The sequence below is a fragment of the Leucopleurus acutus genome (genome assembly GCF_964270905.1).
Source record: "Leucopleurus acutus genome assembly, chromosome: 11".
In the NCBI taxonomy this organism is placed as follows: Eukaryota; Metazoa; Chordata; class Mammalia; order Artiodactyla; family Delphinidae; genus Leucopleurus; species Leucopleurus acutus.
In genome coordinates, this window is record NC_139152.1 from 93,729,250 (window position 1) to 93,756,842 (window position 27,593).

At 58.3% G+C, this 27,593-nt stretch overlaps 1 protein-coding gene across 1 annotated transcript; it reads left to right on the top strand.

Annotated features, from left to right (window-relative positions):
* On the top strand, window positions 1-27,332 carry MICALL1 (MICAL like 1; the record flags this gene model as incomplete). The annotated part of the gene is made up of 16 exons (XM_082850645.1): window positions 1-146; window positions 4,365-4,413; window positions 4,874-5,015; window positions 9,790-9,878; window positions 11,001-11,143; window positions 12,585-13,030; window positions 14,606-14,663; window positions 15,338-15,696; window positions 17,128-17,543; window positions 20,138-20,272; window positions 20,886-21,012; window positions 21,148-21,238; window positions 21,385-21,458; window positions 24,488-24,602; window positions 24,773-24,819; window positions 25,860-27,332. The coding sequence occupies 16 exons, from the start codon at window positions 1-3 to the stop codon at window positions 25,979-25,981; spliced, it is 2,559 nt and encodes an 852-aa protein (XP_082706771.1). The 3' UTR covers window positions 25,982-27,332.
* Between the last annotated feature and the right edge of the window lie 261 nt (window positions 27,333-27,593).

The following is a 27,593-nucleotide window of genomic DNA, read 5'->3' on the forward strand; positions in this document are numbered from 1 at the left end:
ATGGCGGGGCCGCGGGTCGCGCTGCTGGCTTGGTGCCGCCGCCAGTGCGAGGGCTACCGCGGCGTGGACATCCGCGACCTGAGCAGCTCCTTCCGGGACGGCCTGGCCTTCTGCGCCATCCTGCACCGGCACCGGCCCGACCTGCTGTGAGTGCCGGGAGGGCGGGCGGGCGGCCGGCTGGGGCGCAGGGCGGCGCGGGCTCGAGCTGGGGACCCCCGCCCCGCTCAGTGACGCGGAGCCGGGGCGGCGGCAGGCGCCGCCCCCGGAGGCCGAGACTCCCACCCTCCCGCGGGCCCCCAACGCATCGCGGAGACCCTCTGACCCAGGGCACCCCTCCCCCACTTGGCCTCTTTGACCCCGCCCACTGGAACACAGCCCGCCTCCCATGCTGGTCTTTCTGCTGAGGCCCTGGCCCCGCCCACAGGGCACTGATTTCCGCCCAAGGGACACCGAAGCCTCCAAGGCCTTGCCTCTTTGAAGGAGCACCGAGCCCTCCTCGGGGACCCTGGGCCTTTCTTACACTAAACTCCTAAACGGCACTCTGAGCAGCCCCCTCCACGTGGGGCATTGAGGCCTGTTCCCTCTGTGGGGCCCCCTTGCTTTGATTCCCCCATGCGATCATGTTTCCAGGGCACTAGCACAGTTCCTGACACAGAGGAATCCCTGGGTTAATAGAGGTCAGATGAATGGATGTAACCCCCTCCCCATTAGGACACAGACCTGTCTCCCCAGGTGTGTTCTGCATGACTCTGCTGTCCTCAGTGGGGCAGGGAGGCTGAATGAATACTCCTAGGGTCTGACCTACAGCCCTAATGGGCTGCTCCAGGGTGTGAAATGGCCTCTTCTTGCCCCCAGGTGCCCAGTGAGGTTCCACGGGAAAATTTATTCAGACCCCAGAACAGTTGACTTGGTGTTTCTATCTCAGCTCCCTCTTCCTTGGGCCCTGGAACCTCTTCCATTCATTCATTCATTCATTCATTCATTCATAAAACACTGAGTGCATGTTCATCTGGCAGCTGCCATTCCTTGTACTTCCGGTCTCATCTGCAAACTGGGGACAAGAGTCATGGTCCTTGTCTGTCTTGCTTACAGCCCCTCGGACAGGGCTCCCCAAGCCTGACAGGGTCTGGAGTCTTTGTGTGTCTGTTCCACCTCCTGTGCTCCCCAAAGACAGCACCTGGGAGGCTTTGATGAAGGAGGGAAGGAAGGGAAGGATTGCCTCGAGGATTCGATGGTGTAGATGCATTTATTCTGTACCATGTAGGTGGTGGGGTGGGCCCTGGAGGAGAGGGTTTTGGGGGGTGTGGATGCAGAAGCGAACGAGATGAGGTGGAGATGTAGGTGGGCTGCTGCCTCTTGTGGGGCCTGTGGCACGGGGTAAGGGGGCTCAGGAGCTGCGTCTTGAAGGTTGGAGAAGGAGGGCACCCAGATTGGACCCACGCATTAGAGCGGAGGGCTCAAGGGGTCTTCTGTTTTGGCTGGGGGGCAAGTGGTGAGGCAGGGTTGGCCAGTGTGTGACAGGACTTAGGTGTCAAGCTAAGCCACGCAATGGACCTGAGCCTGCCAGCACAAAGTGCAGGCTGCTTGGTTTCCGGTCAGCTCCTCCATGTCTTAGGTGTGCAACCTTGGGAAAATCACTGGATCCCTCCAGGCATCAGTTTCCTGGTCAGTAAAGGGGGGTTGATAATAAGACCTACCTCACAGGATTGTTGGGAGAAATTAAATGGGACAATGAACATTCAATTAACATTAGTTATTATAAGAAGTGTTATTAACAGGAAGGGATGATGAAAGTGTCTCATTCCTTCGTTTATTCCACAAATGTCTGCAGAGTTATACTCTGTGCTGGACACTGTGCCTGGTAATGGAAATAGCTACTAACCAACCAAGAGGCAAACCCCACACAGTCTCCCATGGCCTATGCGGGTAACAGATGTATAAGCAGTGCTGATAACTCCACGTGGGGAAGTGCTGTATCAAAGGGCTAGGTTGGGAGGGCCTCCCAGCCGTCACATAGTCTTCAAGGAGATAGTAGGAGCTGGGTCAGGGCTGAGGGAAGGGCATTCCCGGCAGAGGGGACCACCTGAGCAGAGACACAGGCGGCACTGTTGGAGCCCATAGCACAGGGCAGGGAGGGCTGGGAGATGTGGCTGGGCCAGAGTGCTTAGGGCTTCCTGCTGGCTAAGGAGGGTGGATGGGGCCACAGGGAGGGATGTGGCTAGAGTTCGTGTGGAGCGGAGGGGGCTTCCCTCCTGCGAAGAGATCCAGAATCAGGTCCAGGCATTCATTTGCAAGGCAGGCCAGCATCTGGGCTGCCAGCCCATTGCACGGGAGAAAAACCGAGGCCCAGGTCCTATATGAGGCATAGAGAGGACCTCGGTGATGGCTAGGGAGGATCTCCATGAGAGTAGGGCTGGGGTAGGGGTGAGGGCAAGCACCATCTTCTAAAGTGGTTCAGGCTTCTCGAGCTGTGGGCTCATTCCCCCTCCTCAAATCTAGGCATCTTTAAGCTCCCTTGAGGGACCATGTGGGTTTCATTTTTGTGCTCCTCACCTCCCCCAGAGCCAAATAGAACTTCCCAGCCTTCGAAAACTCTCAGAAAATATGTTTCCAAAGCCTAGATGTTGATTAGGGACGAAGGTAGGGGAGGGAGAAGTGGAGGAAAAATTGCAGTATCGTGGGGACCTTTACAGTTTTCACGCTGTTTCTGGCATTTATGCATTCAGTAGACATTGATGGAGTGCCGGCTAAGGACCGGGCACTGTGGAGGGTGTTGAGTGCGCGCCGTGGACGAAAGGTGACCCTAGCCTTCTACGAACACTGCTGGGAGACTGAAGTAAACGGCCCAGACGAGCTGCTTTTGTCTCATTCGGCCTCAGAACGAGCTTTTGTTGGGGGCTGGGCTGGTGCCACAGTGTCCCCGAGGTTTAGAGAGGTTGTGTAGCTTGCTCGGGGTCACACTCTTAGGCCGTGGCCAAGCAAGGAGAGGAGTTCGGGACCCAGCTGAGGGGAGAAGGAAGCGGTCTGGCCAGAGGTGGCAAAGGGGCTGAGGGGCACACAATCCCCTCCCCAGTCCACTCCGCCTTTTGGCCTTCGGCGCCTCCTGGGGTTTGCAAACTACCCCTTCCTGCCTTGGCCCACGTTCACTGTACCTTGATCTCTGCCTGGAGAAGTTAGCAGGCAGCTGGGCAGGAGGAGGAGGGCTCTCTTGTGTCTGTGAGGCCGGCCTCTAACAAGCCTGGTCCTCCCCACCAGCCTGGGAGGTGGTGCGAGGGCTTCCCCTAGTTTGCAGATGGGAAGATGAAGACCACAAGGACTGCCAACCCGCCCAAGGTCACACAGCCTGACCTGGAAGAACAGGGCCTGGGACCCAGACTTTGGAGGCCGTACTGCCTTCTCCGGCCTCTGGGCCCAGGTCTCAGGCAGTCAGGCTGCAGTTTCCAGCCATAGAAGGACAAGGCTTGGGGCGGGTGCACCCAGGAGGCTGCTGAGCAAGAAGGCTGGGTCTCCTCTGCTGGTTTCAGCCACTCCAGCAGCTGGAGCCAGGAGGTGAGGAGGGGAATAAATAAAAGCTAGGTTACTCCGGCAGGCCCTGCCACTTCTCACCTGTCCCAGCTTAGGAACTGGGACACCCTTCACTGCTCCCCGAAGGATGGTGCCCCCAGGAGTGGCTCAGCAGGGTTGGCCGACCGTTCAGTGCCAGCAGCTCTGGAGAATGTACTATTTCCAGGCTGGTTCAGACTTGTTCTATTCCCGGCCCCATTGGAACAACGTTCCTCTTCGGCCTGGGTTAGGGTTTCAGCAAGTTGGTGTGGCTCTCCAGGTTTGTGACATGCAGTGGAAGGAACAGAAATGTGGATTCCCAGGGCGGCTTCCTCTTCCCGGGGTGGCTTCCTCTCTCTGGGCCTCGGTGTCCCTATCTGTAAAGTGGGGTAAATACCTGCCAAGTAGAGTTGAAAATAAATTCAAGACAGGAGCTCAGCCCAATGCTCAGCGTGAGGCCAGCAATCTGTGGGTGTCCTTGTTGTCACCAGCACTGGTCCTGGTCTTAGTTTTGTCTTTGCCACTGAGTCAGGACATGGCTTCCTGGGGGATAAACTTGAAGCTGGGGCTTTTCAACCCCGCCCCTTCTGAGTGATTTCCAGCCTCTGCTTGGAGGCCCCCAGGGGCCATGTGCTCATTCTCTGCCCCACCTGGCAGCCCCTGCTCTATTAGCACACGTTCCTTGCCTCAGTTTCCTCCTCCACAGTCCCCTCCCCCAACCCTGCTGAGACCCAGGCTGGCTGGGATGTGGTCACCTCCACTGGTCACGCCCCTGCCCCAGCCCTCTCCTCAATGCTCCTCCCCGACTTTGTCTCTTGCAGAGAGTTTGATTCACTTTCCAAGGACAATGTCTTCGAGAATAACCGTTTGGTGAGTCCCCCAGACAGATGGAAGCCCACGAGGCTGTGTGTTTTGGGAGGGTGTGTGTCGGAGGGCAGGGGTCTTGCAGGGCAGGAGCTGAGGTGAGGGACTCATGGACCAGTTCCCAGAGCAGCTGCCTTGCACTGGGGCCCTGGCCGCTCCTCTCCCCACCCCCTGCTCCCCTCTGGCCCACTTGTGCCTGGAGCACCAGACCTTCCCCTTCTCCAGGTCACAGTCACCCCTGCCCTCATCCCCCTCATCCCACTGAGCAAAGCTGGGTCTGTGCAGAGTGGCGCCCACTGACCCTGCCTCATCTTCCTCTTCCTGCTTGTGACTGCTTCTGTGCACCCGCCATCCTTCTCCCACCCCGCACCTGCCCCCCACCCCACACGTCCCCCCCACCCCCAACCCCCCCCCCCCCCCCCCCCGCCTCAAACCTTCCCCCACTCTGGCATCTGCACGCCCCCAGGCCTTTGAAGTGGCTGAGAAGGAGCTGGGAATCCCTGCTCTCCTGGATCCCAGTGACATGGTCTCCATGAGTGTCCCTGACTGCCTCAGCATCATGACCTACGTGTCCCAATATTACAACCACTTCGCCAGCCCTGGCCAAGGTGAGAGGGGTGCAGCCCTTCAGGGAGGCTGGCCCTGGGGGCGGGGCATGTGTCACACTGTCTTCTGAGGTGCAAACAGGCACAGGGAGGCAGCTCATCATTCATTCACTCACTGAAATATTAATTGAGTAAAATAACACTGTGCTGGGCCCGGGGGGCACAGCGGTGAAGGAGATCGCTGCCTTCGGGGAGCTCATAGTCTGACGGGGTAGACAGACAACAAACGCGTGAACCAGTAACTGAGTGAAATAATGTCAGAGGAGGGAATTCCCTGGTGGTCCAGTGTTAAGGACTTGGCGCTCCCAGTGCAGGGAGCACGGGTTGAATCCCTGGTCGGGGAACTAAGATCCCACAAGCCACTTGGTGAGGGGAAAAAAAAAAAAAAAATTAATAATGTCAGAGGAGACAAAGCAGGACGAGTTCATCCGCTGTCTGTGAGTTCACCTCTCTGGCACCCACCCTCACTTCCTGTTTGCAGACACCTCCCTGGGTTTTTTTTTCCTCCAGTGGGGAAGTGGTCCTGTAGGGCTGTTGTACAGCATCTTCCCCAGCAGTGACCTTCAAGGCCTGAGAACTAAGAGGCTGGGGAATTGTGTGGGGTGGGATAGGGGGGTGGGGGTGGGGGGATGGGAGGCTGCAAGGGTATTTCTCGGCCCTGAGTCAGGTCACCGGGTGGCTACTGAGCCTCCTGCCTGGAGAGTCCCCATGTGGGAATCTCTCCTGGGCCTTGTCTTCCGCAGAGAGGAAATGGGCTCAAAGAGGGGAAGGGAGGAGCTCAAGGTCACACAGCAGGAAAACCAAGTTCAGGTGTCCCGACTCCTGCGCTGTGTCACTGCCGTCAGGGGTCCGCTGGGGGTGGGCACCTTGCCCCTCCACTGCCATGTCAGTCCTTCCTCCAGCCTCTGCTCTCCATGTGGACAATCTCAGCCCATCTCTTAAAAGAAAAGTATTCTAGGAAGTACCGATTTTCTTTTTCTTACTAGGAGTAAAACATGCTTACTGTAGAAAATTAGAACATAGAAAACATAAAAATTAAAAGATTAAAGTAATCTGTTACTCCCCATCCCCCCCCATAATGCTAGGCATTAATATTATAATCGAACAAATAACATTATATGTATTTTACTAGAAATAAAAATGAAAGTATTTCTCAACTGCCGAGTGTCTGGTGAGAGGCAGGTGGACTGAACGTTTCTGTGCTGCCATTTACTGTCTGGGTGACAGTGGGCCACAGGGTCACCTCTCGGCTCAGGGTCCCCTTTGCAGTGAGGATAAGAACAGCATCCGTCTCGCAGGGTTGATGGGAGTAAATGAGGAAGGATGACCTGTGTCTGGTCCTTATTGAGGACTCAGGGTTACTATTATTATTACTTTTTTATTCCATTGGTTAGAATTTAGCTTGCTCAGCTAGAATCACAGTTCAGTCGTATCTTCTGGAGGGTTCCCTGTGGCCAAACCCCGATCTCCCTCTACTAAGCTCTTCTCTGGAGGGCCTCCTTCCGGGGACCTGCGGGCTGGGCAGGTGGGGCAGGGCCCTTGGTAATACTGTCGGTGGTGCCCACTTTGTTCCCGGTCCTCACCAGGCACCCTGGGAGTGAGGTCACCCTGGTGGCCCAGCTCCCCGTGTTCTGCCCGGCGCAAGAGCACCCCCTGGGCCTGTGGGGAACTCCTGTTGCTAAAGGCACAGCTTGTGCTACCATACGGCTTGGCCCCTAAATGCAAACCATTTTTATCCCACCTGCTGCTCAACCAGAGGGAATGCAGCGAGGTGTTCCAACGCTGGAGGCGAAGCTGGCTCTTAGGCTCCCCCAGATGGTCCTCTTCTGTACTTTCTGGGTGAGGGGAGGGATTTCAAGGGTAATTTTGACCAGGCTTGACTTTCACTGTACTGGGTAACTTTGGAAGCTGGCTGTGGCTGAGACAACACCGTGCCGTGCTCTCCTTTCATCTTGTGCCAGGCTCCGTGGAGGCCGGTGACCCTGGGCATGTCAGCTAACCCCTGACCTCCAGGAGCCACAGCCTAGTCTGGAACCAGAGTGTGACGGAAGGAAGCCCAGTGGCTGAGGGACTCAGAGGAGGGGTACCTCCCCCCTACCAGGGTGACAGGGGTGGTGTCATCAGGATGAAGCCCAGTTTCTTGGCGGGGCCCCTGAGGGCCTCTCCCCACTTAGCTTAAGCCACTCACTGCCCCTGCTGTAGTCATACTGAATTTCTTGTGCTGCTTTGAATGTATCACATTCCTTTACTGCTAAGCCTTTCTTCTTGGTGATCCTCCAGTCCCTGTCCTCACCCCCCATGCTCTGGCACATTCTTTCCTACTCATCCTCTCACCCCACATTTTGCCTCCTCCAAGCAGCCTGCCCTGATATACTCCAGGTGTTCTTATAGCCCCCTGCCCCGTGGTGAACATATAAGACTCTGGTCATAGTATCTCAATTACTCCCTCTCCCCTGTAGACCTGCTACATGACTCCAGCACCTGGCACTTATTCATTCATTTAACAAATATTTATTTCGCCTCTACTGTGTGCCAGACACTGTGCTAGGTGCTAGGGAGAGAGCTGAGAACGATACAGACTCACAGAGCTTGCAGTCTAAAGGATGGGGGAGGGAGAGAGAGAACAAAGTAATTAATATAATTGCAGATAAGTCCGATAACCAAACAGAATAAGGTAATGGTATAAAAAGCAACGAGAGGGGCTTCCCTGGTGGCGCAGTGGTTGGGAGTCCGCCTGCCGATGCAGGGGACGCGACTTCGTGCCCCGGTCCGGGAGGATCCCACGTGCCACAGAGCGTCTGGGCCCGTGAGCCATGGCTGCTGGGCCTGTGCGTCCGGAGCCTTTGCTCCACAGCGGGAGAGGCCACAGCAGTGAGAAGCCCACGTACCGCAAAAAAAAAAAAAAAACAGCAACGAGAGGAGGAAGTGGCTATTTCAGGTGAGTAGTCATGGAGGGCTTCTCTGAGGAGGTGACATTTGAGCTAAGCCTTGAACAAGGAGGAGAAGGAGGCCATGTGAAGATCTGGGGAGGAATATTCCAGGCAACGGGGCAGCAGGGGGCCTGTGTGCTCCAGGGGAGTGAGGGGGAAGGAGGAGGTGAGGCCAGGGTTGGGGTGGGGGTAGGGGGTGGGGGGGTGGGGTAGTGGTGGTGGTAGGGAGTGGGCCCCAAATTTTTGACCATGACTCATGGTAAGAAATATGTTTCCCATTATAATCCATGTTCACATACACATATGTCACTGAAACAAGTTTCAGGAACCGATTCTTCCCCTTAAAACATGAGATGCCCGCAGATATTTCCTTCTACTTCATCTTTACAATATGCTGGTTGCCGTCCACTTAGTTGATTTCAGGGTCCGTTAGTGGATTGTGACCTGAGCTTCTGGCAATGCTACCTTAGACCACAGTAAGGAATTCGGATTTTTTTTTTTTTTGGCCGGGCCTCACAGCTTGCAGGATCTTAGTTCCTCAACCAGGGATCCAACACAGGGCCCCCTGCATTGGCGGTGCCTAACCACTGGACCACCAGGGAATTCCCTGGATTTTATTTTTAAGAATTAGCATAGGGAAGCCCTGATGGCGCAGTGGTTGAGAGTCCGCCTGCCGATGCAGGGGACACGGGTTCGTGCCCCGGTCTGGGAAGATCCCACATGCCGCGGAGCGGCTGGGCCCGTGAGCCATGGCCGCTGAGCCTGCGCGTCCAGAGCCTGTGCTGCACAATGGGAGAGGCCACAACAGTGAGAGGCCTGCGTACCGCCAAAAAAAAAAAAAAAAAAAAGAATTAGCATACAGTAGTATTGATTTATCTTTTGGTATACAGGTCTCTGAATTTGGGGGTTTTATTTTAATCACTGGGTACAGAGTAGGTGCTTAGTGGATATTTGCTGAAGTAATGAAGGAGCAGAGTCATGGAGGAGGCGGGTGGGCTGGGCGGTGGGTTTCTTCTGGTTCGAGGGCGTGCAGGCAGGGTTCCGGGCTGCACCTGCCCACTTGGGCTTGGGTGGGGCAGCTCCTCGGCCCCAGGGAGCCAGCCTATCTTCTTGAACCTTCAGGCCAGCGCCATGTGGTTTCTCTTCTTTCCTTCCCTTCACCTGTTCAGCCTCATGGGAAGGAAGCTACCCATCCTTTCACATGTTGGGTGCTGATGGTTCTGTGCTTGTCCTGGTGCCTTATTTTATTTTATTTTTTAAAAATAAATTTATTTATTTATTTTTGGCTGTGTTGGGTCTTCGTTGCTGCACACGGGCTTTCTCTAGTTGCGGTGAGCTGAGGCTACTCTTCGTTGCGGTGCCCGGGCTTCTCATTGCGGTGGCTTCTCTTGTTGCAGAGCATGGGCTCTAGGCACACGGGGTTCAGTAGCTGTGCCTCGGGGACTCTAGAGCGCAAGCTCAGTAGTTGTGGGGCATGGGCTTAGTTGCTCCGTGGCATGTGGGATCTTCCCGGACCAGGGGTCGAACCCGTGTCCCCTGCATTGGCAGGCAGATTCTTAACCACTGCACCACCAGGGAAGTCCCTGGTGCCTTATTTTTCACGCTGCCCTGTGCGGTGGGAGTCACTGTTCCGCTTTGCGGAGGCCTGGCAGGGTTGGGTAGCTTGCCCTTGGCACTTAGTTTGGAAGGAGGCATCCCCTGCCTGTGTGAAGTGGGAGCCTGGTCCCACTGCGTTGCTGGTCTGCCCTCAGGCGGTAGCCATGGAGCTCAAAGCTCAGGCCAGGTTGGGCCTCCTGGACCTCCAGGGTCTCCAGCTGCCTCAGAGTCTCTTTCTGGTCTCTTGGCAGCCGGGGTCTCATCACCCAGAAAGGGCCTGGCAGCATCCTCCCCGCCATCCAAAGCACCCACTCCCGCGGAACCAGGAGACAGGGCTCAGGTAGGCAGATGCCGGTGTGGGCAGGTGGGGTGGGGGGACAGCTGCCACTGCCGCGTCCCGCGGGTGTTCTTGGTCCCTTTCCCGTTGGCTTTGGGACTAGATTCTCACAGGCCAGGCCAGGGCGGTAGGGGCAGAGGGGATGGCAGGCCTGGGAGGGGCCCAGGGCGCCCACAGCACTGACTCCCCATCATGGGACTCACAGGACTCGCCCATGCAGTACGGCAAATTCTCCCCTTGGTTCCCGTGAGACAGGGCTTAAACTTCCTAGGGTGATTCTGCTTAATCCTCTCAGCAGCACTGGGAGGTGGGTATTGTGTGTCCTGACGTACAGATGAGGAAACTGAATCTCAGAGAGGTTTGGTCATTTGTTCAAGATCTCTCAGCTGGGAAGTGGGGGCCTCACTGCCAGCCCCCTGCTCCAAGATGCTTAGGGGATGACACCAGCAGTTCACATCTGGACAACACTTCACAGTGTGCAGAGGGCTTTTCCCACCTGCTCCCAACTGCACCTTGCTGGAGGACCTCTTGAGGGACAGGGAACCCAGCCCACGGTGGGTGTCCAGCGAGCGTGTGCAGGGCTGAGACAGGCAGGGGTTATAGGATTCCATTTGGCAGGTAGGAACCCAAGGCTCAGAGACGAAGACAGCTTGCTCAAGGTCACAGTGCTTAGAAGCTGCGAAACTTGGCCTTAAATCTGCTTGGTTCTAGTTGGGGGGACAGAGAAGGCAGACGAGGTGGGCCTAAGAGGGCAGCCACCTGTCGGGCAAGGCCCACCTGTGGGGACGGGAGCGGGACAAGAGCAGCTCAGGCGAAGGGGTTATACAGCCGGAAGCTGCCTTCCTGGCGGACAGGGCCCCAGAAACTGGAAGTCTGGATTTTTGTGTTTCCATCCTGACTCAGTGACCTTGAGCAGGTCTTTCCCCCTTTCTGGACTTCAGTTTCCTCATGTGCAAAGCAGTGACAGTCCCCACCCTCTGCCCTTCTGGGGCTCTGACGGAGTGTGTTAGCACTGCGCACTCTTGGGAGATGGCCACCGTTAGAGCGGGGAACAGGGAGTGTTCTTGAACAGGAAGGCTGGTGACCCCAGCCCCACCCCCAGTCTGCCCACCCCATTCCCTGCAGGGCGATGAGTGCTCCTCGGGCAGCCTGTCAGAGCAGGGCGCCCACCGGACCCCCAGCAGCACGTGTGCGGCCTGCCAGCAGCACGTGCACCTGGTGCAGCGTTACCTGGCCGACGGCAAGCTGTACCACCGGCACTGCTTCCGGTAAGTGGTGGGGACCCTGGGGGGGCGGGGAGCTCCCCTAGATGCAGCACCATGGTGTGCCAAGCCCCTTGGCAGGCTCGTCATACTGGAGCATAAGGCCTAGTGAGGGGAGAAGACTCGGTCAGTCACAGAATTAGAGACAGAAATGGGGCCAGAGCTCTTTGAGACTAAGTACCTGATGATGACTAAGGAGCAGAATGTGCTCTAAGAGCTGTTGAAAAAAGAAAGCATTTAAAAAATCTTATTTTATTTTTTTCTTCCTTTTTTTTTTTTTCCTAAAGAAAGCAGTTAAAAAAAGAAATCATAGTAACAACTTGTTTTCAGTGTGTGGTTCCCAGGGGAAGCCAGGTTTAAGAAAAATGGAATAAGAGGCAGGGAAAATATAAATAGCTTAGAGAATGTATGAAAACGTTTTATATGTTAGAAAAAAAATCAGCAAAGAAAATTGAATAGTCCATGGAAGCCAGTGACTGGGAGTTATAGTGTGTATTCAGTTGTGGTTTAGAGTATGTGTGTGTGTGTGTGTGTGTGTGTGTGTGTGTGTGTGTGTGTGTGTGGTGTGTGGTGTGTGTAGGTGTTGTGTGTGTTGTGTGTGTGGTGTGTGTTGTGTGGTTGTGTGTGTTGTGTGTGTGGTGTGTGGTGTGTGTGTGGTGTGTGGTTGTGTGGTTGTGTGTGGTGTGTGTGTGTGTGTTGTGTTGTGTGTGTTGTGTGGTATGTGTGTGGTGTTGTGTGTGTGTGTTGTGTGGGTGTGGTTTGGTGTGTGGTGTGGTGTGTGTGGTGTGTGTGTGGTGTGTGTGTGTGTGTGTGTGTGTGTGTGTGGTGGGTGGACCTGGAACCCCAGGCACCTGATTGCAGAACTGAGGTGTCATGGGGGAAAAATCTCGAGGAAGGAAACCATTGCACAGTCACGTCTGGCCATCAGGGCAGTGTTTTAAATACTTTTTATGGTGACATACGTTTGACACTGTGACCGTTGTAAGTACATCCCTGAAATCAAACTTGTATGAATAGATGCACAACTGGAATTAGAGTTTCATAAAACAAGTGTGATACATTCTGATATATCTTATTTTATTCTATTTCATAACAAAACAAAACAAAAACGTCTGGTTGGTTGAAAACCACTAAATTGATTTCTTGAGCCACTAATGAGTGGCAGCCCGCACACTGGATGGAACCTCCGCAGGAGCTGGGGGAACCTTTGCTTCCTCTTGCAGCAGAAACTGAAGGCGTGTTTCACAATTTATGTTGCTGATTTCACATGGTTTTATTGTTGTGGTGTGATTCTGACATTTACCCTTTTTCTTTTCCGCTGGGAAGTTCTGGGTACTGAGACGGGATCCAGGCTGGCAGTTGGGAGGAGGGGTAGCCAGCACCCTGGGCCGGGCTGCCTGGCTAAGTTGATCCCCCCATCCCACCCCACCCCTGTTTTCCCTGGCAGGTGTCAGCGGTGCTCCAGCACCCTGCTCCCCGGAGCTTACAGGAGTGGGCCAGAGGAGGGCACCTTCGTGTGTGCAGAGCACTGCGCCAGGCTGGGCCCTGGTGGGCGGTCAGGGGCCAGGCCCACACTCCCCCCACAGCCAAAGCAGCAGCAACTTACAGAAGAAGCCAAGGATGTGGAGAGAGGCGGCCCCAGCCCTAATGCAGCTGCAGGGCCCGAGGTGGACGTACCCAAGGCCAGCCTTGAGGGCCGACCCCAGATCCCCACCAAGCCCCAGGTTCCCGGCAAACCACAGGAGCTGGCCAGCACCCCGGGCAGCCGCCCCACACCTGCCCCCAGGAAGGCCTCTGAGAGCACAGTCCTGACGCTCCCCACGCCCCGGCCCCGGTCCAGCCTGCAGCAGGAGAACTTGGTGGAGCAGGGAGGCGGCAGCAGCCTGGTGAATGGTGAGCAAGGCCCCGGCTGGGCGCTTCCTGAGGTGTGCCTGGCGTCTAAACGTACACGTGCCTGGGAGTATTCATGGGGCCGTGCTGTCCTTGCCTGTGCGTGCTGGGGATGTGCTGGGGACGACCGTGGTGCTGGGGTTATTAATTCACGCAGCAAACAGTTACTGAGGCCCCTCGGTGCACGCTCTGTTCTCCATGCTGCAAGGACACAGACCCCTGCCCCATTCTGTGTGCCCAGGATGTGTGTCCTTTTGTGTCCATCTTGTGTGCTTCAGTTTCGGGGTGTAGGGAGTGTACATCATGTGTGCCTGTGTCCCGAGTGTGTCTGGTTCTGTGTCCACACTCAGGTGACCTCCCCTCCCAGGCCCAGCCTGTGTGCTTGTCCACATCTGGATGTCTGGCAGGGGACAGCTCAGGGGCTGGGGGTAGGGGAGGGTGTGTCCCTGGTCAGATGGGCCCCTGGGGCGCTCCCCAGGCTGGCCTGTTCTGTAGTGGAGACCCCTGCCTCACCCCTCATTGTCAGACCTTCCCACATGACCTCCCTGGGCTTCCATGAGCTCATGGAAACATGGTTCCTTGTAACCTGAGACGTGCTGGGCAACTCTTATCAGAGGAGGCCCAGGGGAGGGAGACTCCCAGGGTCTCCCCCTGGGACTTGTTCGTTCTGTTCCGCACTTGTGGAGGCCCGTTCCTGAGCTGGGCACTGGGGATAGAGATACTGTTCAGACCTGTTTGTGCCTTTGAGGTGCTGCCAGTCTCAAGGGAGAGATGGACACAGACATGAGGATTTTGGTAGAATGTAGACGTCTGTTAAGATGGGGGAGCAGAGGCTATGGTGGGGTTCACGGAGGACACTTGGGAGTCAGGGGAGGCTTGCAGGAGGAGGTGACCCTGGGGCTGAGTTGAAACAATATTTCCTGTCTACTTTGGGGAAGTGTCAGAGGGGCACTTGGGTTCCCCCTTCTTTTTGTTTTAAATAAATTTATTTATTTTTGGTTGCCGCGCATGAGCTTTCTCTGGTTGTGGCGAGTGGGGGCTACTCTTTGTTGTGGTGCGCGGGCTTCTCATTGCAGTGGCTTCTCTTGTTGCGGAGCACGGGCTGTAGGCGCGCAGGCTTCTGTAGTTGTGGCTCGCGGGCTCTAGAGCACAGGCTCAGTAGTTGTGGCGTACGGGCTTAGTTGGTCCGTGGCATGTGGGATCTTCCCAGACCAGGGCTCGAACCCGTGTCCCCTGCACTGGCAGGTGGATTCTTGACCACTGCGCCACCAGGGAAGTCCAGGGTTCCCCCTTCTTAACTGAAATACGAATGGGGTCTCTAGGTGTCCTGGCCTTGCCCCTTTGACCTTCTCTACCTGTCACCTTTGGTGTTTATCTAATCTCCCTGAGTGCTGGGCTGGGGAGATAGGAGGGTGCTGGTGAGGTTGCCATGGCCACCTGGAGTCCATGACCTGCCAGGTGGGACGGAAGGGCATCCTTGGTAAGGCAGGCACTTGGGCTGGCTCCCTTGGTGCCCCACCGTGCTGCCTGGCTCACAGCTGCCCGTGAAGACCTGTTTCATTCTCCTTTCCCATCTAGGGAAGCTGCATGAACCCCCCATCCCCAAGCCCAGAGGGACACCCAAGCTGTCAGAGAGGTATGCTGGCCCTGAGGGGTTTCAGGGCCCTGGTAGGGGGAAGGGGAGTACCCTGGGGTCTGGGCGGGTAACAAGGCCATGTGACCCACCAGCACACCCTCCCGAGAAGGGGTGGGGCTCATCTGTGGGGGCAGGAGCCTGTGCCCACATCCCCTTCCCTGTGGCTCCCCTGGGACCCCCTCTCCTGTGGGCAGCAATGGTGGTGGAGACGGCTGCCTCTGGGGTCCCTTCACCCCTCCAAGCCTCCGCTGCCTGTGGAACGAGGGAGGCCTAGGCCTCGCTCCTAGAGTCGTCGTGCGAATCAGCAGCAGAGTATAGAAGACCCAGCAGAGCTCAGCGGTACACCTGGCTCAGATCCTCCAGCCCTGGGACCCCGTGTCACAGGCGAGGACATCGGTTGCCAGCTCTTGTTTGGGAGCTGTGTTTCCCCTGTATGGTCCATGAGAGAGAGGGCCGGGGAGAGAGAGCCAGAGACAGAGGAAGGGGAAGGGAGAGGCCCCCTTCTTTCTGTTTCAGCTCTGGGGCCAGACTGGCCCCACTGGGCTGGGGTGGGAGAGGAGAAAGGTGCAGTTTCTCATCCACCCCCTTTGGGCTGCACTCAAGACTGTCTGGGGAGAGAAGGACATGCCCCCCTTGCCTCCTAACGGTCTCTGCTTCTTCCTGCCTCTGTCCAGGACACCAGCCCCCAGGAAAGACCCCCCATGGATCACACTGGTGCAGGCAGAGCCGAAGAAGAAGCCAGCCCCCCTGCCCCCGAGCAGCAGCCCCGGGCCGCCGCCCCCGGGCCGGGACAGCAGGCAGGTGGAGAACGGAGGTGTGCATGAGGTGGCTGGCCCGGAGCCCAAGCCCTACAACCCCTTCGAGGAGGAGCAGGAAGAGCCCCCAGCTGCACCCCGTGCAGCCACCGGCCCTGCCCCGACTCACCCGGAGTCCACACCCAAGTCCCTGCACCCCTGGTACGGCATCACCCCCACGAGCAGCCCCAGGACAAAGAAGCGCCCCGCCCCCCGAGCACCCAGCGCATCCCCCCTTGGTGAGTGCCGTTCTCGGGAGCTCTCCTGACAGTTGGGACTCTGGGGTTGGGCACCTGGGTCAGCCCAGGGCCAGGGAAGGGCACGTGGTGCCACAGGATCCTCTCCAGGCCAGGTGCCCTGTGTGTCATGTCTGTCCTCAATCCTTGAGCAAACCTGTGACGTAGGTATCATACCCCATTTTGTAGGTGAGGAAACTGAGGCACAGAGAGGGTAAGTGATTTGCCCAAAGCCTCACAGCGCTTAAGCAGTGGAGGCAGGATTTGAACCCAGACTCCTGACTATACTCTTAACCCTTTGTAACCCACCGCACAGGGCTCTTGTGAGAATTAAACGTGTTATCCATCAGTGTGCATAACACCGAGTTAGGCTCGTGGAAAGCGCTGGGCAGGGGTTAGCTCCAGCCCTGCCCATCTAGTCACTCTCCTCCAGTTGCCAGGCGCCTCGGGCTCTGACCTGGCTGCGTGGCACGGGTGCTAGTGGCTCTGAGCAGTTCCTCCCCTGTGTCTGTCCTCCGTCTCCCCATCCGGGATATGGAGGTGGTGGGCCAGCTCCCAGGCGCTGTGCCTCCCTCCGCCCAGCCCTCCCTCTCGCCGTCTTGCAATCTTCTCGGGCCCTGTGCCTGGCCACCTTCCACCACGGCTGGGGTCCAGCTGCCTCTGAGACCTCAGTGGGAGCCCCTCAGACAGTGGGTCCGAGGGCACATTAGAGATGACCGGAGGCCGGTGTTCAGGTGGCCCAGGCCCCCCTCTCCGGCCCCTGCTGGTGCCCTGGGACCCTCCAGCTGAGCGTGGTGGGTCAGTTGATTGGAGGTGATTGCCGGGTGGGAGATGCAGCCAATGGGATGAGCTCTGAGTCGGACACAGCTTGGTCCAATCCCAGCCCTTCTCCTCTCTGAGTCTGTTGCCTCCTGGGGAAGCGCAGATGATACTCTGAAGCATGGTGTCCCTCAACGCATGAGGATGAACCTGGCACGGGGCAGTGCCTGGCCTGGCGCCGGCCACCACCAGGGCTGCCTGCTTCTCCCTCCCACCTCTGCTCGGGTCAGAGGCAGAGAAGGCAGACAGAAGCAAGGCTTTTTTTTGGCCTTTTCCGTCTGGCTTTGCTTTGGGTCACATCAGACGTGGGAGGGGAAGCGGAGGCTGCAGCCCCGCTGGATGGGGAAGCGAGGGCCGTAAGGAAACCAGGGCTGCGACGTGCCACGAGGCGCACGCCGGGGCCCGAGGAGCGCAGGGTGACTTGGGATGATTTGTCTGCCAGTGACCTGGGTCCAGTCACAGCTTTGCTGTCCTCTGGGCTCTTGCCTGTCTGGATGTGGAGGACTTGGGTTGCCAGGGCCTGCAGCTCTGTCGAGAGTGGAGCGTGTTGGGTGAGGCCGGAAAGCCTGACTGTGCCCCCTCACGTGGCACCCACTTGTGTGTGTGTTTGTACAGCTCTCCACACCTCCCGCCTGTCACACTCGGAGCCACCCTCAGCCACCCCGTCGCCAGCCCTCAGCGTGGAAAGCCTGTCGTCCGAGAGCTCCGGCCAGCCCCCAAGTGGGGAGCTTCTGGAGCCACCAGTCGTGCCCAAGAGCTCCTCAGAGCCTGCTGTCCATGCCCCGGGCAGCCCTGGGACCTCGGCCAGCCTCTCTGCCAACTCCTCCCTGTCCTCCTCTGGGGAGCTGGTGCAGCCCAGTGTGGCCCGGACACCTCAAGCCAGCCCTGGCGTTGCCCCCAATACTAGGGGCAGCCCAGGTCCCCCTCCAGCCAAGCCCTGCAGTGGCGCTGCTCCCACCCCTCTCGTGCTGGTTGGAGACAAGAGCCCTGCGCCTTCCCCTGGAACCTCATCCCCACAGCTCCAGGTAAAGGTGAGTGCCTCACCCTCGCTAAAGGCTGCTGTCCTGTCTAGTGGCCGTGGGCCTGGTCTCAGGGCAGGGTCTCTGATCCTTCCATCGTTGCTGGCCCTGACTTGTTGGGTGACCTTGGCTGTGCCCATCTACCCGTTCACCACTGCATTCATTGAGGCACGGCTCCCCCTCTCCATCCTTTCATCCATTAGCCAGACCTCCCGTCCATCTGTTCATGTCTCCACTTGCCTGGTCTTCCATGTCTTGAGGCGTCTAGCCCTTATTTACCTGCCTAGCACATGCACGTGCCCATTTGGGACACATCCACTAGCCACCACTTATCCCACACATCCTTCCGTTCACCCTTCCATTCACTGAGGTCCTATTTGTGCCAGACCCTGGCACAGTGGCGTTGAGACCTTGTCCTTGCCCTCTAGGGGCTCACAAGCTGCTCAGGGAGGCAGGCCTAGATGATGGTTCTACAAGGCCGCCTGGGGTAGAGCACAGAGCGGAGGGGATGACTCCCTTCTTGGGCTCATTTTCCTTCTCCAGAGACCTCAGTCTCCCCTCCTATAGAATGGGGCAGATGGTGTTCATTGAGTCCCTCCTGTGTGTATGGGCTGGCCTGGGCTCCAGAGGTGAGACGACCTTGGCGATCCCTGCCCCCCAGGTGCTCACAGACAGGTCGGGGTAGGGTAGTGGGATGACTGTGCCTTGTGTAGAGTTTGTTTTTGGCGGGGACGGGTAGAGGAGGGGTCGGCCCTCAACAGGCAGAGGGCCGAGGAAACAGCTTTCCTGGGTGCTTCTCTTGTGTGCCACTGCAGGGGTGCGGACAGCCCATGCTGTGGGCTCCCCTTCCCAGGCCCCTTCCCAGGCTGGCCCCGCGCTCCATCCCCTCTGGGGGCTGCAGTGGGCACGAGGAGGGTCTGCTGGACACCCATCCCTGGGAGCTCGTTTTCCACCTGACCTCTGTGGCTGGTGAAGCACTTGTTTCTCAGTGTCACGCCGAGAACCAGGGGTCACCAGGGATCAGGACATTCCTCTGGGCACCTAGTTCATGAGGGGGCCTCTCCTGCCACCAGAGTCCCTTTGCACCACCAGGTTCTGATTCTACCTTTTTTCCCGTACTCTGCAGCCCTCTGAGGGCCCGGCTGTAGTCCTGGTCTGACCTACCTGACAGAGGATAAGTCTGGGGAGGAGCCTGAGCTGTTGGTCTGTGCACCTTTCAAATGCCACTTAACCTTCCCTGGCCTGGGCAACTGCCTCCTGTCCAACTCTATCACCACCTGCTGTGTGACCTGGAGAAGGCCCATCCCATCTCTGGGCCTCAGGATGCTCTGAGGAGCCCCAGGGCTCCTTGCTGTGGGAGGTGGGGGAGGGAGTTGATTTTGGATGCCCCTCCCTTTCCCCCTACAGGCAGCTGCCTTTCAGTCTGTTTCCTGTCCTGAGGTCTGTGAAAGGTTGGTCTGAAGGAGTTCTGTGGCTGAGAACCCTTGAGGGACTCAGGGGCCTTTGGGCTGTTTGGCCCTGCTGGGCCCCTCTGGGTGTGACTGTGGAGGGTGTGGGCAGAGCCCAAGAGGACTTCCTCCTGGGGTGCCCCATCCCTTACCCTAACCCCAGGATTCGGAGAGAACCCGAGACACTGGGGGCAGGAGCCAGGCAGGCCCCTTGGGCGGGTGCTGCCCTGTGGGGCCCAAACTATCACCCTGCGGCGCCTGTGGCCTGGGACTTCCCTTGCTTCAGATCCCAGAGCAGCCGCCAGCCTGAAGGAATCGCCCCCAGGCTGGCACAGGTGAGGTGAGCGGGCTCCTCCCTCCCCCCAGCTGTTGGAAAGCCCGGTAAATACTCCTGGGAACACTCCATGGCCTCCAGTGATGCCTGGGGAGGGTGGTTGGAAGGTGCGGGCACTGCCCACGTGGCAGGCAAGGCCTGTCCCAGTGGGGGGCCTGCCCGGCTGTGCTGGCCTCAGGACAGGGATTACCCCAGAAGGACAGAAAAATGCAGAGCTAGGGGGCAGCAGAGGATGGGGCTCGTCCCTGGGCAGGAAGGGAGCTACCTTCCTCCTCCCTCTAGTGATAGTGGGTTCCCTGTTTTTGCTCTTCCTGGCTGGGGGACCCTGGGCAAGGAGCTGAGCCCCGGCATCCCCGCTGGAAAAGGGGTGGTTGTGAGGCCTGAATGAGCTACTGTAGCTCTGTCCCACCCTACACTGCATGTCCTGACCACTGCCCCCAGCCCCGGAGGGCTGCCCCAGCCTGAAATAGAGTCTCACTGCAGCTTGGGCCCTTGGGAAGAGCGTGACCTTGAGCCAGTTACTTAACCTCTCTGAACTCGAGTTTACTCAGCTGTAAAATGGGCACGACACTGCCCACCTTGTGGAGTGGTTGTGAGAATTGAACAGGAACGTAGAGAAGTATCCAGTGCGGCGGCAGCACACGGGAGGCGCTGGGAAGTGGAAGTGTTTGTTGAATGACTCAGTCCCTCAGAGACTGGCTGCTGGGGGATTCTGTCTCTGCCTGATTCCTACCGCCCGCTTTCCATGGTCCCATGTGATCAAGCTGCCTGGGTCTTACTGACCCCTCCCTGACTTATCTTCTGCCACGTCTCCCTGCCTTTAGTCTTCCTGCAAGGAGAATCCTTTTAACCGGAAGGCATCACCCACAGCGTCCCCAACCGTAAAGAAGGCCACCAAGGGCTCTAAGCCAGCGAGACCGCCTGCCCCAGGACACGGCTTTCCGCTCATCAAACGCAAGGTACAGCTGGGAGCCCCAGACAACTGGCTGCCTGGGCCCGGGCCCCCTCCCTTGGCCGCCTCAGGCTTCCCGTGGGACTCTGCCACAGGATGGGCTGCCTGGGCAGCTTCCCTCAGATGCTGGAGGGGGCGTGCTTGGGAGGCCCAGCTGGGAGATTTATGAACTTGCAGCCAGGGGGATTCTGAGCAGATTAGCTGCTCTGACCAAAAGCATTGGGTGATGCATTTAAATTGTTACTAATAATAGTTCAAGGCTCTGAAGCGTTCACGTGACAAACAGCTTAGAGTGTTCTCAGGTTTCTCTGTCTAATAGGGTCACTTTCGCACATTGTGATATATTTTCTGGAGTGGCAGAGGAGGGGAGGAAGTTGCCAGAGAGAAGCAGGAAGTTGTATCGCCCTCTGGGCATGCCTGTTGGAGCTGCGACCAGGGGCATGGCAGGGGCGTGGCTGTCCCTACACCCATCCCTTGCCACACCGGGGTGTGGGACGGAGCCAGGGCGCAGGGCCTGTGGAGGCCAGTGCTGGCCGGAGAGAAGAGGGAAGCTCCTGTTCCTGGCGGCCAACAGGTGGGAGGGCGGGCTGACCTTCAGATAACTGGGTGCTGTCGGGCAGGTTCAGGCTGACCAGTACATCCCCGAGGAGGACATCCATGGGGAGATGGACACCATCGAGCGTCAGCTGGATACCCTGGAACACCGTGGGGTCCTGCTGGAGGAGAAGCTGCGTGGTGGAGTGGACGGTGCGGGAGCTGCCGGGGGCCTGGCGGGTGGGACTCGGGTAGGGGGAGCCTCTCTTCCAGGGTAGGAGCCGCCGTGGCCCCTTTGAGGGTGGGGACTGCCTCCAGCCCTGGCCTCAGTGGGCATCTGGTTTCCAGAGGGCCGTGAGGATGACATGCTGGTGGACTGGTTCAAGCTCATCCACGAGAAGCATCTGCTGGTTCGGCGGGAGTCCGAGCTCATCTATGTGTGAGTCCTTGCTCCCCTCGGCTCCTGGCTCCTCCCCCCAGGATCCAGAGAGCTTAGGACTGGGAATGTTCACCTTCCTCCCTTATCAGTGACAGCACAGGGCAGGCAGCCGCAGAACTAACAGTCACCTTATTCCCCCCTTCCAGCTTCAAGCAGCAGAACCTGGAGCAACGCCAGGCCGACGTGGAGTATGAGCTCCGGTGCCTTCTCAACAAGCCAGGTGAGTGTGGCCACACCCACCCCCCAGACACCTGCGCTGGGGCCTGGTGACATGGAAGAGTGGGCTGGGGAGGGGACAGACCGGGCCCTGATGGGGATGCACGGGCAGAGCCTGGGAACAGGGCAGGGGGTGCTGCCTGGGTCATAACAGGTGAAAACTAAGCTCAAGCCACGACGGGAGAGGGAATGGCATGGCCAGCGTGGGGCTGTGACGTCTGTGGTGTTGGGATGGCAGGCCTGCAGAGAACACCGAGACCAGGAGCAGACTGGCTTGTTGTTTTTAGATGTTGGGGGTAGGAGTTTATTAATTAATTAATTTATTTTTGCTGTGTTGCATCTTTGTTTCTGTGCGAGGGCTTTCTCTAGTTGTGGCAAGCGGGGGCCACTCTTCATCACGGTGCGCGGGTCTCTCACTATCGCGGCCGCTCTTGTTGCGGAGCACAGGCTCCAGACGCACAGGCTCAGTAGTTGTGGCTCACGGGCCCAGTTGCTCTGCGGGATGTGGGATCCTCCCAGACCAGGGCTCGAACCCATGTCCCCTGCATTAGCAGGCAGACTCTCAACCACTGCGCCACCAGGGAAACCCCCTTTTTTTTTTTATAAGGTAATTTTTTAAAATATTTTTTTATTTTTTAAAATTTTATTTATTTTTGACTGCATTGGGTCTTTGTTGCTGCGTGTGGACTTTCTCTACTTGTGGCGAGCGGGGGCTACTCTTCGTTGCGGTGCACGGGCTTCTCATTGCGGTGGCTTCTCTTGTTGTGGAGCAAGGGCTCTAGGCGTGCAGGCTTCAGTAGTTGTAGCACTCGGGCTCAGTAGTTGTAGTGCACAGACGGGCTTAGTTGCTCTGAAGCATGTGGGATCTTCCCAGGCCAGGGATCCAACCCGTGTCCCCTGCATTGGCAGGTGAATTCTTAACCACTGTGCCACCAGGGAAGTCTCGATTGGCTTGTTTTGGTACCCTCCTCTCCTGGAAGGTGTGGGTGGGCTCCTGGCGGGGAGGGGTCAGGCTCCAGGGCCCAGGGCTGCCTTGCTGCGCGAGGGAGAGCAGGTACCTGTCCAGAGGCAGCTCTGGGCTCGTGGCCATTAGGCCAGAGCATGGCAGGGCTCTGCTGGCGGGGGGAGGGCCAGTGGAAGTGCCCCTGCACAGCGTGGCTCAGGGTGACTCTGGGAGGGAGGGATGGGATGTGCTGAGAATGGAGCGGGGCCATGGGAGGATAGGGTATGGAGTCACACAGCCCTGCGTTCTGCCGCTAACTTGCTGGGGGCCCTTAGGCGGCTTCCTTAGCCCCACCGAGCCTCAGTGGCTTCATGTGTAAGACAGGGATGAAGGTGCCCGCCTGGGAGGGTATTCTAAGGCCCAGGAGCCGGTGCACGTGGAAACACTCTGTGCCCTGTGAGGGGCTGATGGCTGATGGTTTTTATGTGGCTGAGCTGGGGTCTGGCCATGACATGGGGTGAGCACAGCTGTGGGCTGAGAGAGAGCACAGGACTGTGGAGTGTCCAGAGGCTGGAGCCAGGGCTTTTGACCGCTTCCTCTGGCCCAGGTGGTAGGAACCGTTGTTCCCATTTAACAGATGAGGAAATGAAGAGCCCGAGAGACTGAGAGTCTCGCACATCGGTGGTGGAGCTGGGCTTCTAGCCATGTCTCTGACTTGGGCATGTCCCTGCACACCCAGCCCCTCCTGCCGGCTGGGACGGTGGCCCTGCTTTTCCACTGACCAGGGAACTTGGGAGGCTGGATGTGACCCAGAGGCAGGAGTGTCCCTGAGGAAGTCACAGAATGTCCCAGCTCTTTGCTGCCACCTATGAATCACTCCCAAATCTCTGGAGGCTGGGGCGTGGCCGCCACTCAGAGGAAGCCGCAGCGACACCTTGTGGTCGAAATGGGGACAGCACCTCTGTACCCCAGGCCAGCCTGGCCCTGGGCTTTTTGTGTTGCTTCTCCAGTCCTCTGTGTGGTGGCAACACATCGGGGCTTGTCATCCTGTCCTGGTTGTTGCCTTTGGAGGGTGAGACTGGCTTATAAGGCCCCAGGTGGGCTGGAGATCCATAAGACACTGTAAGGGCTGTAGCTTGGATCAAAGCATTCCAAGGCTGGCCGGGTACAAGCACTGGCTCCACCCTTGCTGTGTGACACTGGTCAGGGACTTAACTTCCGCAAGCCTCGGTTTTCCCACACGTAGGTCGGGGACATAACTTACCCAGGCCCCAGATTTGGGAAGCAGCAGAGTAGGATTTGAACTGGGGTGGTGACTCTGAAACCCACGTTGTCCCCAGAACTATGCTGGGTCAACGGTTCCAGTTTTGGCAAGAGGTGGTGGTAGGGGCAGATGTTGCGGAGGGAAGGTCAAGTGTGGGCATCCCTCCCCTGGGAGCCTGTGGGCTGGGTGAGAGGAATACCAAGGTGCAGGTGGGCCTCTGAGGGGGGTTCTGTAGGATGGCTCAGGTTCTTGAGAGGAGGCTGGAGGGGCAGCAGGTGTCTGAGACATCAGGGACACCTCCTGGCAGGGCTCCCTGCCCCCAGGGACCCCTCTAGTCCACCCTCCTTCATGGCATTAGATGAATGTCCCAATATGCCCCTTGGGTCACATTGCTTCTCCTGCATGAGGACCCCTGGGGTTCCCTGTTATCTCCCCACCCCTGCCCCACTTTGGCCAGCTCGCCATTGGAGGCTCTCAGCAGACCCAGCCTGAATCCTTCCCCCAGGAAACCATCTAGTGAACAGTTGTTGAATGAGTGCATGAACATAGCAGGAAACTCTTTGGCACGTGCTCTTCTCTGTTCTCAGAACACGTATTGTGCTGGACCTCCCGGAGCCCCCTTGGAGAGTTTTTTTGGTAGGCAGACTGGTATCCTTGGTCTCTCCTATGACAACCTTCATTTCTCCAAAAATCTGTAATCCCCACCCCTCTGGGCCCCCCTCCCTCAGAGTGTCCAGCGTGGGGCTGGTCTGCAGCCACCCTTAGCGCTTAGGCGTTAGTTCCTCGCTTCCTGGGACTCATGGCCCCAACTTTTCTCCTTGGGCAGAAAAGGACTGGACAGAAGAGGACCGGGTCCGAGAGAAGGTGCTGATGCAGGAGCTTGTGACCCTCATCGAGCAGCGCAACGCCATCGTCAACTGCCTAGATGAGGACCGGCAGAGGTGACGTGGCTGGGGGAGGGCTTCCCCGGGGCTTCCTGGGGGCGGGGCCCTCACTGCCAGTCATCCCAGCGCCGCCTGCTCAGCCTGCGTGGACTTGGAGTCTGGAGGGGCCTGAGAGATTACGTCGTCCTTCCTCCCATGGGACACTCAGCTTTCCTTTCTCATTTCAGGGAGGAAGAGGAAGATAAGATGTTGGAAGCCATGATCAAGAAGAAAGGTGAGGCCCCTCCTGGGGCTCTGGCCCACTTGAACTCCTGGAGGGCGGGGGGTAGGTTGGACAGAGGGTTGGAGTGGGCGCTACAGGGACAGTGTGTGCAAACTCCTAGCCCCTGTTTTGCCAAGAAGGCCGTGTGTAGCAAGGCAGGTCACCCTACGGCCAGGAGAGTGGGCGTGGGATGCCCTGGTGCCCACAGGGAGGAGGGTGGCGTGTGGGAGCATTTCCCAGGGCGCGTCTGCCTTAAACGGTGCGTTCCTCCTTGAGATCTGCAGCTGGTCTAGGAGGGGTCTGTGGGACCAAACAGCAGGCCCTCCCGCAGATACGATAGTGCCCAGAATGGTTAAGAGAGCGCTGGACTGGGAGGCATGAGCCCTGGGCCTAATCTTGGTTCCACCAGTGACTCATTTGGTGGCCTTGCGGTTAAGTCTGGGCTCCAGTTAGACTGGATTCCGGTCCCAGCTCTGGCACTTCCCAGCGGGTTGGCTTTGAGCCGCTTCACCCCTCTAGGCCTCGCTCTCCTTGTCCGTGGAATGGGGGACAAGGCACCCACCTCCCGGGCATGTGCTGAGGATGACCGAGGTAATGTGTATAAGGCACTTAGTCCAGGGCCTGGCCCCTGCAAAAAGCTTGGTTGGTGCCAGTCTGTTTCAAAACTCCCATTTTCCTCGTCCATAATAAGCTAGGGGCTGGGCGAGATGATTTCTGAGGTCTCTTCTACCTCTGACAGTCAGTGTTCGTGTTGTAACCCACAGAGCTGTGAGCACCAGCCTAGGGGAAGCAAGCCGTTTAGAGACGAACGTCTGCCACGCTGTAGGGCTCCCCCATTGCTTTCGCGGGCACTCGTCCCGATCCTGCCAAAACACTGGGAAGGGGTAGGGTCTCGTCCTAGAGACAAAGAACCGGAGGCTCAGAAAGGTGAAGGGGCGTGCGCACGGTTCCAGGAGAGGGGGTAGCGGTGGGCTGAGCCTGTTGGCCGGCGCTCCTAGGCCATCACCACCACCCCCGGCCTGCCCCGATCGACTCCCCTCTCCCTTCTGCAGAGTTCCAGAAGGAGGCTGAACCCGAGGGCAAGAAGAAGGGGAAGTTCAAGACCATGAAGGTGCTGAAGCTGCTAGGAAACAAGCGTGATACCAAGAGCAAGTCTCCAGGAGACAAGAGCTAACAGTGCGGGCTGCCAGCTGGGGACTCCACCGCTCCTGGCTCGGCCCCGGGCTGTGCTCTGCCAGGGACGCCCAGCTTCCCTGCAGGATCAGTCGAGGGGAAAGGTGACTTAAGGGGAGGGAGCCTCTGGGTGATGGCCTCTCCCTCCTCAGGGTCCTCTGGCTCGTCTGGGCCAAAGAGTTTTCTTCCCTCTCCTCTGAGCCACCGGCAGCTGCGCCTCAGCCCTGCCCAGCCTGGCTGTGATGACCCCAGATGCTGGGACTGACCCAGGGAGCGAGCCGGCTCCTGGGTCCGGGGAGCGGCCGCAGCCGAGCACACCCGCCCTCGTCCCACCCAGCACCTGGCCTGCCGTGCCCGGCAGCTCCTCGGTCCCTCTTCCCTTCTGTGCCACGTGCAGAGGGGAGCCTTACCTGTCAGAGTCTCTGGGTCTTCCTGCCCACGAGGTGGGCCCGGGGTGGACCTCTGGCCTGGGTCTCCCGCCCCGGCCCTGGTTCTGAGTCTCTGTCTTCCTTTCGGTGCAGGCGGCCCTGACTCTCTTTCTCCTCACTCAGGACCTCTATTTATGAAGTCTCTTAATTAAGTTCGAGGTAGTTACTGTGTCCTCAGACACGAATGGGCCTGGACAGATCCCTCCCTGTGTTGCTCAGAGTTCTAGGAGCTTCCCTCGTCTCCCCTCATTCTGTAGGAGGTCTCTCTGTCCGGGACACCGTGCCGGGGTGGGTGGGAGCCAAGTGCTGAGCCCCCGCAGGGAGGGTCCCGGGGACACAGGCCCCAGCTGCGGTTCTGGCCCCGCCCCTCGGCCAGATCAGCAGGAGGCGGGGCTGCTGCCGTAGGTGCTAACCCTGGTCCTTTACCGCACTGCGGCCCGGCCCCTCCTTTAGGCTCTCCCCGCCACCCCAGGGCTGGGGCGCAGTGGACCCACTCCGGGTGGTCATCGCCAGCCTGTCTTCTCACACTCGTCTGTTGTCTGTTCTCTCCCGACTTGTTGCTGCCGAAAGACTCATGGTCGCTCGGCCCCTGGCATGGCTGTGGGAGCGGAGGAGCCGATGGGGGCCACCACGTTCCCCCCACAGAGTGTGCCCAGCAGCTCTTGGTCAAAGCACTGTTGCTGTAAGCTATTTCCGGGGTGCCTCTAGGGCCCCCTTCCCTCAGCCCGCCTATGGGGAGAGGTTGTACTGTATTAATTTGAGAGGGTTTTCCTCCCCGACAATAAATGGAGACCACCTCAGTCGCCAGTGCCCTGCAGCCTCGAGGCGCCTTCCCCTCGCCAGGCCTGCCTTCTTCCCTGCCTCTGCCACGCCTTGAGGCCGGCGTCTCTGCTTGCCCAGGAGGGCGTGGAGGGGCTGTCCACCGCTGGGGGCCCTGGCCCTCACTGCCTGCCCCCCGGGCAGGACCCCTTCCTCTGCAGGGACAGGTGGCTCCCGCGCCTGTGCAGCCCGCGGCCGCCTCCTTCCTGACATGCCTGTTGACCTGCAGCTGGGGTCACCAACGCCAGCGGCAGGTGACGCACCTGAACCGGGCTGGGTGTGTCCTGAGGGACGGCCCCGACACCCGGGTGGTGGGGACTGGGGTGAATGGGGGTGGATACGCCACAACTAGAGGGGAAGTTCTTC